Below are 14,966 nucleotides of genomic sequence, written 5' to 3' on the forward strand. Positions count from 1 at the left end.
TCTACAGTTGGGCAAATCATCTAACATGAAGCCTTTTTCATAATAAAGTGTTGAATCTCTCATGTAATTTATTGAATACTGTACTGAAAATGAAAAACAGAATGGTTGTCTTGGTACAGAGGATTTTAAGTGTACCGGTTGTTCACCCTTGTGATCATGAGGCTGCCTGGGTGCTGCGACTCACTGCCACTGCCCAGAAACATGAGAGAGTAAGCACACACATTGCTAGCCTGGGAAAAGATCAAATTCGAAGTACAGTTTCTACTTAATATGTATCACTTTCACACCATCAAAAAGCCAAAAAATCTTAAGTGGAATCATCATAAGTCAGGAACCATCTGTAATGAATTATGAAGCCACTACCAGAAGACAGAACCAAGCCATAATCAAGGATATTTTCTATTTCCTGGTTAGAGTTCAGAATTGCTTTGGACCAGAGACTACTACATGCTTCCCATTCTTTCACTCTGCAACGGAAGTAACTATTGTGCTTTACTGTCCTTGTCTCAAAACTGTATACTGAGTGTATTGGGAGGGGGAGGGGGAGACTTGCCTTCTTAGTGCACAGGTATCCAAATCAAAAAGAGCTACACCCAAGGAGCCTCATCCATATCCCAACCTAATGCAGATCATAAGATAATGGACTTCGAACCTGAGGTCATAACTGGATGAGATTTCTGGGCATCTTAGGAGAGCTGGGGGTGCCCTCCATGTTGGAGAAATGTGAATTGTCCACCAGAGGAAGAATTGTGGTAGCCATCTGCAAAGATGGCTGCCAACAATACCTCCTACTCCTGTACACATATGCTACTCCTCCTGTCAAGAGGTGGCATCTATTTCTCCTTTGAAAAACAAAATGCAGTTGAAATGATACTATGTAGTTTCAGGCCTAGGCCTTAATGGGCCAAGAAACTTCTGGTTTTGTTCTCTTGTTATCCAGAATCACCATGTAAAGAAATCCAGACTATCCTTCTACAGAGAAACCAAGAATATAGAAAAGCCCTGGTTGGTAAACAAACAGGCCATCTAGAGAACAGATGAGGTGTCTCAAGTAAAAGCCAGCACTAAGGCCATCTTGGATCCTCAAGGCCCACTCCAGCCATCTCAGTCAGTATCTTGTGGACCAGAGCAAGGTATTCCCTACTCAAACTCCTGATCCAAAAAATTGTGAACAATAAAATAGTTATGATTTTAAGTCACTAAGCTTTGAGGCAATTTGTTACTCAGTAATGAAAGACTGATACAGGTAGTGAGCGCAGCAAAGACTACAAAGGAAAAGTACTAGGTACTTTCTAAGAGTCAGTATTAGGAATCCTAATGTAATCTGAGATGTAGGGAAGGTTTTCTTGAGAAGTGATATACTTAAAAGTGGTTATTTAACACTATTTAATAGGAAATTATGAACAAAAATTTTGTTCACTGGTTTCAAATTTCTATTTTCCTAAATTTCCACATTATGCCTGTTTTACTTTTGAAATAACAACAAAAATGTTATTTTATTAAAGCTTCCTTAAGGATACTGTTGGCAGTTTACTGGTCCTATTGTATTGAAATTTATTAAGTCTAAAATATATTTTCTTATGACAAAATATGCAAACATTTCAGCAAATAACCAAAGTTTTCTACTGTCCTATGTAGTTGAAGAATGGGATGTTCTGATTACACTAGGATTCCAAAACTTAAACAGCCTATATTGGTTTAATAACTTCTAAAGAATTAGAATGTATTAAAACAATTAACCTAAAATTATACTGCTTATAATTTAATATCACACTATTTTTGGAAACTTCTTCAGGTTTATGTTAATTCCTCATAGTTATCATTGTGAAAAGATGTGGATAACATAAGACTGAGAGAAGTAAATAATACTTTGATAACAGAATTAAGAGTGGAAATAACCCCCAAAACTGCAATAATGGAATAAAAGCAACATGGAAAAATTAAACAGAAATAACTGAAGAGACAAACACATTTAGGGTTAAAAAGAAATCAACCACAAAAGTACAAGAGGAGAAATAATCCAGCTTAACAGTGTAAAAAAGCCTTGGGGTTTCAGCTGACCACAAGTATATCAGACAATAGTAAGGTAAGCCATATCAGCGTAATAACTGCTTAGATAATCTCAGACTTCATTAATGCATTTAATTGACAAATATTTACTGAAAACCTATAATGCACTACTTATTTTCCTAAGAGAATACAGTAATGAGGACCAGAGAAGGAATAATCTCACCATATTTAGAACTAGTCAAACTACATATGGAATATTAAGTCCATATAAAGGAAATGGTTGAAAAAATTAGAGAAATGTGACCTATAAAAGGAAAACTTCCTAATTTGAATATTGCCCTAAAAGAAGAAAGAAAGCTCTTAAAACAATTCTTTCATTTTACCAAAATAAATTGACTACTACGTGACAGGCGTTGTGCTAGGCACTGGGGTATAAGTGGAAAACAAAATAGATATTTTCCCTGTCTTCACTCTACTTATAGTCTAGTGAACACCCTATCACTAGAAGACCTTTTAGCAGGTACCAAATAAGAATCTGTCAAGCACTTTTTATAAAAGAGATCTCTTTTATAACAGATCTATATTATATTTAGATAATCTCTTTTATTATATATTATTATACAATAATCTCTTTTATAATAGAGATTCATGTACTTTGATTAAGGCTGAAATAAATTACCTCCAAAGTTACTTCCAAATCTAAAATTTTATGATTACTTACTTATAGCACTATAACATGAAAGAATGTAATTGTTACTCTGAGATAAATGAATGTATAATGAATAAGATAACAGGCAAATCAATACAAACACACACACACGGGTTGTTGTTTTTTTCTTTTAATATTTCTACCTAATAAGACAACCACGTCACTTTACACGTTAAGCCTTCATAGGCAAACTACTCAAAACCAACTTCAATCCATATTCAGAAAATCCAATCCCAAATTTTTATTTCATTTCAACAAAAATTTTAAAACTCTTTATCCTAATGATTATCTCACCCTAGTTAAAATAATTCCAAAGAAATTAATATCCATGATTTCTCTGGGATTTCTTATATTAATTAATATACCTTTCCATGGCTTTAGCTGTATAAGGCAAATGCATTTCAATACTGTGTTCATCTTCATCTGTCTGCAGAGACATTCGTTCAAACATTCCTGTCTTCCACAGTTCTCCGTAAACTAGAGATTTCAAAATATAGTAAAACAAATATATTAATGTATATCCTTACCCTGTGAGACTCTATCCAGTAACACAAAACTACATGCTTTGGCAAGAGACAAAAAGCACCACATAATATTCTCCATTTTTAGTTTAAAAAAAGGAAAAAACAACTAGCTTCTTACATACCAGACAAAACAGTAAGACGTGTAATGATTTATTCAGCACTTTCATATGTTACATAGTTACATAAAAAATAGTAATTTTAATTTTTCATCAATTCCTTTCATTATATCTAAAATCACCTCTGAGTCTAAGCTTATCCTTGACCTTATTCAATCAGTAGATATTAACAAGAACAGTTGATTAGAAATCTTACTGAAATATGGAAAAATCCCCTGGTCTACTTACTCATGAGGTTAATAATATAGTTTTTGAGTTTTGTTTTGTTTTTTAATACAATGTACAGACTTATTATTTTACACCTCAGGTTCCTGTCATACTAAGATAAGAAAAGAAAATTCCTTCTGAGAATGCTATTTTCCTCAACATTAAAAATTAAGCTCGTGGTATAGACTGGAATATAAATTTACCACAGTACCATGCCTTAAATAATTTTAAAATGATTTAGTAATTCAAATCCTTCTGATGAATTACACTTAAAACTAAATATTATCAATATATAGCAAGAAAATGATGAAATATGTAAAAAAAGATATAAGAATATTTTTATTTTATCATTGAACAAAACCAGCATTTTTATAACTACATCCATAAATGGGTTTACCAATAACAAAGAAACGAACAAATAACGGTATGACTTTTTTTTCTATAAAATTATACCTGATTAAAAATCCTCCATTCCTCATTGTCAGTCTATCCAAAACCAAAATTTTCTGAATGCCCCAACAAGGTTTTAAAAAAAAGCATGTCCCAGAGGAAAGGGGAATTGGAATGAAGGTCGTAAAAAGGTACAAACTTCCAGTAATAAGATAAGTAAGTACTAGGGATGTAATGTACAACATGATAAATATAATAAACACTGCTGTATGTTATATACAAGTTGTTGAGAGTAAATCCTAAGAGTTCACATCACAAGGGAAAAAAATATTTTTTTCTATTTCTTTAATTTTGTATCTATATGAGATGATGGATATTCACTAAACTTATCATTTCATGATGTATGTAAAGTCAAATCACCATATCGTATAACTTAAACCTATGTAGTGTTGTATGTCAACTATATCTCAATAGAACTGGAAGAAAAAAATAAAAATTTTAAAAGCATTTTAAATATTTGAAAAATGTGTACCCTAAAACCATTCCAGGGAGTAAGGCTAGTTTCATTAATAACCTATATCCTAACAACAAATTGCTAATACTCTATAATACTTAAAACCCCAAATTATGAAAATTTAGGCCTAAAAATTAAAGAAAAAGAGGTGATCATTTCCTCTGCAAATGGCTTTCTTCATTCTACAGAAGAATTTGTTGCAAAATTTCTTGAAACAATAAAAACACTCAACGTACTTAAAATATAATTTGATGAACTGGAAGGATACACACCAAGTTCATGAATGTGGTTACTTTGGGGAAATCAAATTGAGTTCAGATGAGGGGAAATTCTGAGTCAAGTGTGGATGATAAGTACATGAGTATTTGTTATAGTAGTCTCTGTATTGTTTGGTATTTTTTAAATTATGTACAAAATGAGACATGATTAAATAAAAACTGTGATTTCTAGAATTCTATTTAAAAATCAAAATAATAGATATGTTTTAAAAATAAAATGCACTTAAGATTTATGTGGCACCCTTCTTGCAGAGTTTCACAACTACGGTCTCAATTTTTTTCCCATAAAAATCATATATGAGGATATAAAGTCATTATCACCATTATCCATTTACGGTGAGGGAACTGTTATACACAGAGGAAGACAAACATGCCCAAAATGTTTCAACAAGTTGTTATGGGTACCAATTTCTTGTCTCACTGTACAACAAGTACATGGTACTTCCCTGATTATAAATGTAACCACTACACTCCAAAGACTAGCGGATCTGACAGATTTTTGCGGCTGGCAGAAAAACTATAGTTGTCTTTTAGGCATATGGAAGATTTTCTTTCTTAGTTTTTGTTTTTTGCAGATTAGTTATAACAAATTTTATTTTTACAATTCAAATATTACTATGATACTAATACTTTTAACTGTAAATTAACTTATAGTTCCTATTTGTAAAAACTTCAGCTGTTTACAAACTATAAAATTTCTATATACTTACTCTTTTGGTCAATACGAAGGTCATACAGAGGTGTCCTATATATATCCACACTGGAAAGTGCACATCGAGAAAGGGGCACATGATGAGAAGGCCCAAGGATGAAAATTCTCCGGCTAGGAGATATACAATAAAAAACACAGAACAATTGCACTTCTACAAAAACTTTATTAAATAAAAAGGAAAAACAAGTAATTTTTAAAAATTACATGTAATATTGTTTTCCTTGATTGAGTTCATTACCTACTGCTATATGCTAAACTGTGTTCTCTTGAAATCATACGTTGAAGTCTCAACCCCTGTACCTCAAAATGGAACCTATTTGGAGATAAGGTCTTTAAAGAGGTGATTAAGTTAAAATGAGGTCATTACCGTGAGGCCTGAATTCAATATGACTGGTGTCCTTATAAGAAGAGGAAGAGACACCAGGGGTGCACATGCACAGAGAGGTGATTGACCATGTGAAGAGGCATCAGGAAGACAGTCATCTGCAAGCCAAGGAAGAAACCTAAGAAGAAACCAACCCTGCCAAACCATCTTGGACTTTTCCAGCATCTAGAACTGTGAGAAAATAAATTTCTGTTGTTTCAGTCCCCTAGTTGATGGTAGTTTGTTATGGCAGCACTAGCAAACTAATGTTCCTACCAATGACTTGCTCCTCAGTTAATTAAGTTCAATTACTTATCTCTTTTTGTTGGAAGGTCTTTAAAAGAACCATGTTTAACACCTGGGAATACTAGTTACTGATTATCTACAGTAAACCAACCCACTATGCTTAAAATCACCTCTGTATTCACAATGGCTAGGCTACAAAAGGTTTTCCATAGCTGTATTAATTGAATTTTAAACATTTCATCTATTAAAATCTCAAAATAACAAATTCTAAACTTGACTACAACATTAATAAAAATCCATAAAAGTATAAATTCTAAAAATCCAAAATATCATTACAAAGAAGCATTCTGTTAAAGCTATTTCTACATTTCTTCCATGGCAGAGAAAAAAGGTATCTTGTTGAGAACTCTGTGTAATAAGCTTTCTCAGTTCCCATTCAAGTAGAAGTCATTCTCAAAAACAAAGAAAATTATGTGTTATTTGCACTGTAGGCTAAAGAAAAGAACTAGGCTAAACTGTAGATTAAATCTTTACAATCCTTTTATCTTAACATCAAGAGTAAAATTAACTTATTCTCCATTTTATCTCAAACATCTCTACAATCTAAATTCCAAACTCTCCATTTTCGTTGTTTCTCCCAGATTCATATGAACAAAATTTTCCCCACAACACACACACACACACACACACACAAAGTTACAGACACAAAAGAACCAAAACTATAAGAAAAAAAGGAATATATGTAAGCTATATACCTAGAAAATTAAGTGCTACTCATTGCTCATCTAATGGACAAAAACACAAAGACTGAATCACAGAGCTATATCTCTTTCACATCAAAAACTTGCAGGCCAAGGAATGTGTGCTTTAGCAATATATTTATTTTGACAGAATTCTATTACAGCTAAGAAAATTAACCTACTGTCAGCTATATCTTACTTGCTATATGGGGTGTTGGGGGGCAGGGGTGGATAAGAAAGATGTGGATAAGGAAAAGGTAATTCTCAGTTTAGTCCCAAAATCTCCTCAAGATGTTGCAATCCTCAAGATGTCACTCAGAGCCCACATGTAAGACTTCACTCACAGGCCATTTCTAGTCAGAAACATAATCCCTTTCCTCGCCTCCCCTGCTAATACCCACTTCTTGTCACCATCTCTATGATCAACTCAATAACCATTTCAGAAAAAAAAAATCAGATCTATAGATTCCTAAATGAACAAAAGATACCACTATGTTCTTGTATCTTAACAGCACAAAAATATCACCACATTTTTAAAATTAAAGTTTAATGAGGGACATAGAAAATGGTAAATCTGAGTGCTTAGGAAACTTGCTTAAGGATAGGTATTATATGAATCAAGAATCAAGTAAGAAAAAAAAAGTATTTTTATGATTGAGGAATGTATTTCTATGAAAAGAGAGAGGGATAGAATATTTAAAATCAGAACACTCCTGGGAAATTCAGAATATATAATTAAAATATGAAATGACTTTTAAAAATCAATCTAGGCATAGATCTATTTCATAGGTAAGTATAACAAGGTTCTTCTAACAGTGGCTAAAAGATGAGCGTTACTCCAGAAATAAAGACCCGAGGTCAGCTTCGAAAGCCTAACTGCCTCCTCTAATACGTAACTATTCATCTTGCTTGCCTTTTTGTCAGACCCAACCTAGATGAAAAGATAAAGTCTGGTGGGGAAAAGGGGTCCCATCAGTCTGAATTATCCAACTGTGTACCCAAAGGTTGAAACTCATCCAAAAGCAACATAGTGAAGTTCCACATTTAGTTAAGAGAGATAATAGGAAAAAAGAGATTTAGGTCCCATCAATATAAAACCCTTAAAAGTGATATACCCAAAAACAAACCAAAAAAGACTTCTTTTCATTGAGAGAAGAAAAAAGAAACTGGATATTGAACAAGTAGTAATCTCAGAATGAGTCTCTGTGTTAGCTATATGCTATAAGACAATTAATAGTGTAAATAAAAGATAATGCATTTTTCCCCCTAGATTGCTAGATCCATAAACACCAAGACCATACAAATATTTTGGAGAGAAATGTAATACAGGCATTGGAAGTAATGCCACTTTCTCTCCCTTCAATTAATTACAAAGTTCTTTGTCTTAAAAGAGTAACTTTTAAATATTGGCATATAATCACTGTTGCCATACACGTGAAAGAAACCTTTAATATAAAAAAATAGAAAAAAATCAGTAGGCATTCTTTCAGAAATAAATGTATTTCACATATAATAATACCTCCAGAGAATCCACATTTGTGGAGTTACTTACTATGAGGAGTGCAGTCTGTACACCTAACACATGAGTTACCTGAGTGTCTGTTCTCATAAATATTCAACTACTTAAACTAAATAATGGAACACAAGTAATTTTTTTAAAGTGTTTCATGGTTAAGTGGAGATATTTTAACTAAAGAATAAAATGTCATGTGGCCCCAAAGAAGATTCCTTTTGGCATTCTTTTTCTGCCCTGCAAGGTTTTCTGAAAGATATGAATCAAAATCAAGTTACTATCTAAGTAACATCCTGAGTTCCGGTTTTTAATTAAAGTTTTAGTAATAGGAAAAGACTTTGCAACTCTAAATATGGGAAAGAACTTAATTAAATGTATAATTTTTAAAATTCCTTAAACAGCCTGAGTATTCTTTCTAAAACATGAATCAGATCATATCACTTCCCTGCTTAAAAAGTCTTTCAATGGCTTTTCTTGGTCAGAGGATAAAATACAAAAATCCTTAAAATGGGTTCTAAAGTCTCATATCAACTGGCCCCTTCTTGTGTTATTCTTCCCCCGCTGGATCTCAGTACTTTATGCACACTGGTCTTGCAGTTCCTTGATAACAAGACTATCTTTGCCTATTTCAAAACTTCTTCACGTGTAATTGTTTCTTTTGCTTGGCTTAAAAATCATTTCCCCAGAGATGCCTTCTCCAATACCTTACCCACAATATAAATCCAATCACCCTGAATCACAGCAGTTCGCAAAGTGTGAACTGTGAATTCACAAGAACCTTTCAAGGAGTCCACAAAATCAACACTATTTTCATAATAATACAAAGAAGTTATTTGCCTTTTCAACATGTTAACATTTGCACTTGTAGTACAAAAGTAAGACTGGGTATACTGCTGGCTACAACCAAGGTAACGGAATCAAAATGTACTAGTAGTCATGTATTCTTCACCTTCACCCATGCTGTATTTTTTTTTAAGCCAGTTTCATTTAATTTCATTAAATTTTGAACTTCGAGTACAGTTTTATAAAAATATTCTGTATGACAAAATGCATTCAATTTGTGGTGATAAACACATAAAGCACTTCTACTGCATACAGAAGTATGTCTCAAGGAAAAAGCATCTGTGTGATTTTGAGTTATGAGCTGCAGTAGACTTTTTTCCATGGAACACAATTTTTACTTCAAAAAAATGACTGTAGACAAATTGTGGTTATTCCAATTTAGGTATCCAGCAGAAATTTTTTAGAAAATGAACAAAATGAGCCTGACACTTCAAAGAAAATATTTGACGTATTTGTTGCCAATGATAAAATTGAAACTTTTAAGTGAAAATTAGACTTTTGCAAAAAGCTTCCCAATAATTAAAATTTTTTCTCATGAAATTGATGGTGATATTAACAAATGTGATTTTTTTTTACATCGTATGATGAAATGTCAACATTTGAAAGATCTGCATGACTCAATGAACAAATATTTTCCAAATGTTCATGCAAGATGTTACAAAATCATGCAAAGGTAAAAGATCCATTCAAATTTTAAGGACAAAAGATGATCCTGGTTGACACATAGAGAATGGGAACGGGAAAGAAGAATGGAAGCTAGTGGTATCAAATTTATCCTTCTCTCTTGGACTGTTATTTTTTCTCTATACTTATTATTCCCAAAAGGATGTTTTCTCTATTTTCTTAAAGAACTATGAAGATATTGCAAATCTCAGGGAGGGCCACTTCCAAGAGAATACAACAAGACTGTCCATGATTATTTTTAACACTGAGACCTTCACACTTATTTATTCAGAATTCAATTACTATATACTAATTATAAAAATAAACTGATCACATCATCATCCATCATTCGTATTTCTTTTTACTGATCTCCTTTATTGTCACCTTCTTAGTCCTTGACTCTCTTCCCTTATTATTTTTTTCCTTTCCATTCTCACTGTCCATCAACTTATTTAACACACAATTTCCACTTACATCAATATAGGCTCTCTATATATTCCTAAGCCAAATTTAATTCAGGGGTACCCTTTTAGCACATATCATCATCAATAAAAGTTCTGCCAAATAGAAAAAGGTTTGGAAAAGGCTGTTATATAAACTAGCCTTGATTATGTTGGTTTATAGGCCCAGGGTCAAATAAAGGAAGCTTCTGAAAAGCTTTACAATCTAATTTCTATTTTACTCTTATTCATGAAACAAGTTAAAATTATACATTAAATATGTATTATGAATTATTTGTTAAAGATATGCATCAAAACATCATAAAGGAGGTGGAGCTAACCAAAACCTCCTCAATCTGGCAATATTATCATTTTATTTATTATTAAAAACTTACTAAAAAATAATTTTCAATAAAGGCCTGATAAAATGTGCAGAGCATACTACATAAAAACAAAAGAGAGCAGCTTTTTTGCTTTGACAATTTGAACTAATTGCTCATAAAGGAGTAGGCTGTGGGTGAGATTTTCTTTTTAAACTCAGGGCTGTTGTGAGTTACTTCTGAATGATTATCCTTCATCTCTACTAGTACGGGTCTAACCTAACAACATCTGACAGAATTAAAATGATCAGTTTCACCTATTCACACAGTGTATGTACAACTGGCAATATAGACTAGAACCTGACACTGGTTCACATGTAGTGAATTAACTATTTAAATAAAATGTTGGTCAGCAAATTAAGTAATTTGGGTGGCTAATTCCAGCAGAAACTTTTGAAATTTCACAAGTTTCTTATTTTAGAGAGTGGTATACTAAGCTTTTAAAGTTCACAAATTTCTCATTTTAGAGAGTAGTATACGACTCAGTCTCAATTTGACAGAAAGATTTTTTTAAGCTAATTTCAGAGCTGTCATTAAATTATTAAGAGCTAATATACTTCAAAAACCATATTAAATTCATTGTCAGATTCTAAAATAACTCAGGTACCTTATCCTGTCAATGAGAAATTATTCTTCATTCATTAAACACAACCTAACACGTGCAATAAAGAATTTTCAATTATAAAGTGATTAAAATAGAACAAAGGGCTTTGAATTTTTCTTAAAAGTATTCATCTCCAGGTTTTCAAAGAAAATTTTAAAAACCAAAATATTTAACTGTTAATGTTCCTGGACCCAATTCCACTGTGTGCATTCACGTGAGTGGAAGAGGGGGCACACTCAATTCTGACACTATCTACCTTGAGATAGCATCAGATTCCACAGGTTACGGGTTCAGTCCTACAAAAACGTCCCCACACCCACACCCATCCCCCATCTCAGATGCCAGTCACAAGCCCAGGTTGTCACTTGTGCTTCTGACCAACCAGTTACAGATTGGCGATTCCAACAACCACCTCCTTGAATTTCAATTCAGAGGCCAATCATAAGTCCAGGTTGTTACCTATACTTCTGACAGACCGGTTATAAATCAGAGGTTTAATTTGCTAGAGCGGCTCACAAAACTCAGAGAAATATTTCACTTACTAGGTCACCGGTTTATTATAAAAAGATATAACTTAGCAACAGCCAGATGGAAGAGGTGCATAGGACAAGGCAAGGGGAAAGAGCCAGGACCTTCCATGCCCTCTCCAGGCAGGCCACTCTCCCCAAATCTCCACATGTTCACCAACCTGGAAGCTCTCCGAACCCTGTCCCTTTGGGTTTTTATGGGGGCTTTATTACATAGTCATGATGGCAACTGATTCAACCTCCAGGCTCTCTCCCCTCCCAAGGGGAGGTCAGGGATTGGGAATGAAAATTCCAACCCTCTAAACACAAGGTTGGTTATCCTGGCAACCTGGCAGCCCCATGCTTAGGTGGGGTCCGAAAGTCACCTTATTAACATACAAGAAAAACCTTTGCCATTCTCACCACTTAGGAAATTCCAAGGGTTTTGGGAGCTGTGAGCCAGTAACTGTGGAAAAAGACTGAATATATATGTGAAATATATTTTGGTCATCTAAATGACCAAATACATATTTCGTATAAATCACAATACTGTATTAACCTTCTAACACTTCCAGAACTAAACATTTTACCAAACAAAGGGAAGGTAGAAGCTAAATGTTCAGATAATGAAAAATAGTATTAAAGCTTTTCATAACCTATATAAGGTATAATCAAATTTATAAAGTCAAATTCTTAATGAAATCAAGTATATAAGTATGTAAAACAAATTACTTCAGTGACAAAGCAATTATAATTCCCAACCACCTAATCAAAAAGGTATCTAACTATATTACTTACGTAATAGATGGATCCACTTGTTTGTAAGCATGAGCAGCACAAGACCCACAGTACGTATACCCTGCATGGCTACAAAACAAAAAAATGTTTAACTTAATCATCAGATTCAAAATCAAGTTATTCTGGGAAAAAAAAAACTTTTGAAAGAAATCTAATAATTATGGTAAACATTATGTGTACAGATTAAAAAGCAATGTATTGATAGATAATGATGCAACTTCTAGAAGATAACAGGGAACACATCATTGTTCTGTGTTCCACTGTTATTTTATTTATTTATTTATTTATTTTGTGGGGGGGCCATGCTGCACAGCATGCAGGATCTTAGTTCACCAACCAGAGATCAAACCCGTGCCCCCTGCAGTGGAAGCTCAGAGTCTTAACCACTGGACCGCCAGGGAAGTCCCCCTGTGTTCCAATTTTAAATGTTAAAAAGTATTTGGTCTGAAGGAAAATTATATGGAAATATTCAAGGCTTATTTGAAGTTGCTAATGTAACATTAATAATATGTGAGCTCTTAACATTCCTCTTCAATACCATAAACAGACTATTACATACATAAAAATGATAAGACCAAGTCAAATCAGAGCAAAACAAATAATCTACAAGAAACAACTCACGTCCCTCTGTGTCTTTAGTGGTAAGAGAATTGACCTGACCTTCTGTGTATTATGCCTTTCATTTTCTCTCCCTACTACTCATCCCATCCTTTTCCTCCTCTGGTCTCAGCTTTACATTGGTTCTCTGATCACCCATACAATGACTTGGTTTCATAACTTCATTTTTCTTTCTTGACTCAAGCTATGTGAGTCTAGAAATATTTCCCTTAATGCTTACTATTTAGTGTACAGCCAGTAAATGTTTAACAAATGGCTCTGCAGGAAAAAACTGTATACATATGTACATAAGCTTATTATAAATTTTACTGAAATAAAGAGAGACGTATCACACAACTGACAAACAATGAAAAAATATAAAATACTCTTTACTGCAAATTCAGCTTAGGCAACTGATTGTCCCAGAATGCTTTCACTGATGGTAGCTGAACTCTTTGACCCACAGCCAAGCAATGGCTGCAAATGACAAGAGTGAAATAATGAAGACATATGTCTGAATTTCACTCATTCAACAATGACTTGAATGACTTCTTTGCTTATTAGACAATAGTTTTTCAAATACTGGAAAGCATATTTCTTTCCTCATTTTTTCGTGCTTGTCACAGTGTAAAGGTTACAGACATAACATAATTTTAAGTTTCATCTGCCTTATTAACCTTTCCCCATTACTTTTCTTGAGTACAGACAATAAACAAAAAATAAAGTCCTGATTTATAGCAATCTGTCTATTAATGTGGATTAAATCATTCCCATCATGGACAATTTCAAGATGCACAGTAAACTGAAAACACAAAACACAGACTGGGAGAAAATATTTGTAAAGCATATATCTGACAAAGGATTTATATCTAAATATATAAAGAAAAAGCATATATCTGATAAAGCATTTATATCTGAATATATAAAGAAATTTCAAAACAACCTAATACTTTAAAAAATATAGGTAACTGTTTTACAAGACAAAAAGAATTCTGAAGATTGGTTGCACAACAAAGTGAATGCACTTAACACTACTATATAAATGGTTAAAAGTAGTTAAGATAGTAGATTTTATGTTACTACAATTTTTTTTTAATTGTTAAATAGGAAAAGATGTGAACAGATACTTTCATCAAAAAATACACCGGGGGCTTCCCTGGTGGCGCAGTGGTTGAGAGTCCGCCTGCCGATGCAGGGGACACGGGTTCGAGCCTCAGTCCGGGAAGATCCCACATGCCGCGGAGCAGCTGGGCCCGTGAGCCATGGCCGCTGGGCCTGCACGTCCGGAGCCTGTGCTCCGCAACGGGAGAGGCCACAGTAGTGAGAGGCCCGCGTACCGCAAAAAAAAAAAAAAAAAACACCAGGATGGCAAAAAGCACACAAAAGAAGGCTCTACATCAGTTAGTCATTGAGGAGAGGCAAATTAAAACTACAGTGAGCTACCACTGAACACCCACTAGAATAAGCTAAAATTAAAATGAGTGACCATACCAAATGTGGCAAGGATGTAGAACTGAAACTCAGTCTGTAGGAAACGTAAAACGGTACAACTACTTTGGAAAATGGTTTGGCAATTTCTTAAAAAAAAAAAAAGAAAGCTAAACATACTTCTGCCATAAAACTCCTGCCAGCGATTCCACTCCTAAATATATATATATATATATATATATATATATTTAAGCATTATGTGCACACAAAGATTTGTACACAAATGTTCATCCCATTTTTATTTGCAAGAGCCAAAAACGGAAACAGCCAAACGTCCCTCAAAAGGTGAATGGATAAACAAATTGAAGTATATCCATACAATGA

The 14,966-nt window shown here is 33.5% G+C and overlaps 1 protein-coding gene across 3 annotated transcripts in view; it reads right to left on the reverse strand.

Moving 5' to 3' along the window:
* Positions 1-14,966, reverse strand: part of MEMO1 (mediator of cell motility 1) — a 129,511-nt gene that overhangs the window by 34,541 nt on the left and 80,004 nt on the right. For 2 of the 3 annotated variants that reach the window (XM_082672575.1, XM_082672574.1), the window contains 3 exons: positions 12,558-12,626; positions 5,459-5,571; positions 3,085-3,196 (listed from right to left, as the gene is read on the reverse strand). In XM_082672575.1, the coding sequence (XP_082528701.1) occupies positions 3,085-3,196; positions 5,459-5,571; positions 12,558-12,626 (294 nt within the window). The remainder of the gene's footprint in view (positions 1-3,084; positions 3,197-5,458; positions 5,572-12,557; positions 12,627-14,966) is intronic. The other variant, XM_082672576.1, reaches the window with a different exon arrangement.

Source organism: Grampus griseus (assembly GCF_964374135.1).
Source record: "Grampus griseus genome assembly, chromosome: 15".
NCBI classification, from domain to species: domain Eukaryota; kingdom Metazoa; phylum Chordata; class Mammalia; order Artiodactyla; family Delphinidae; genus Grampus; species Grampus griseus.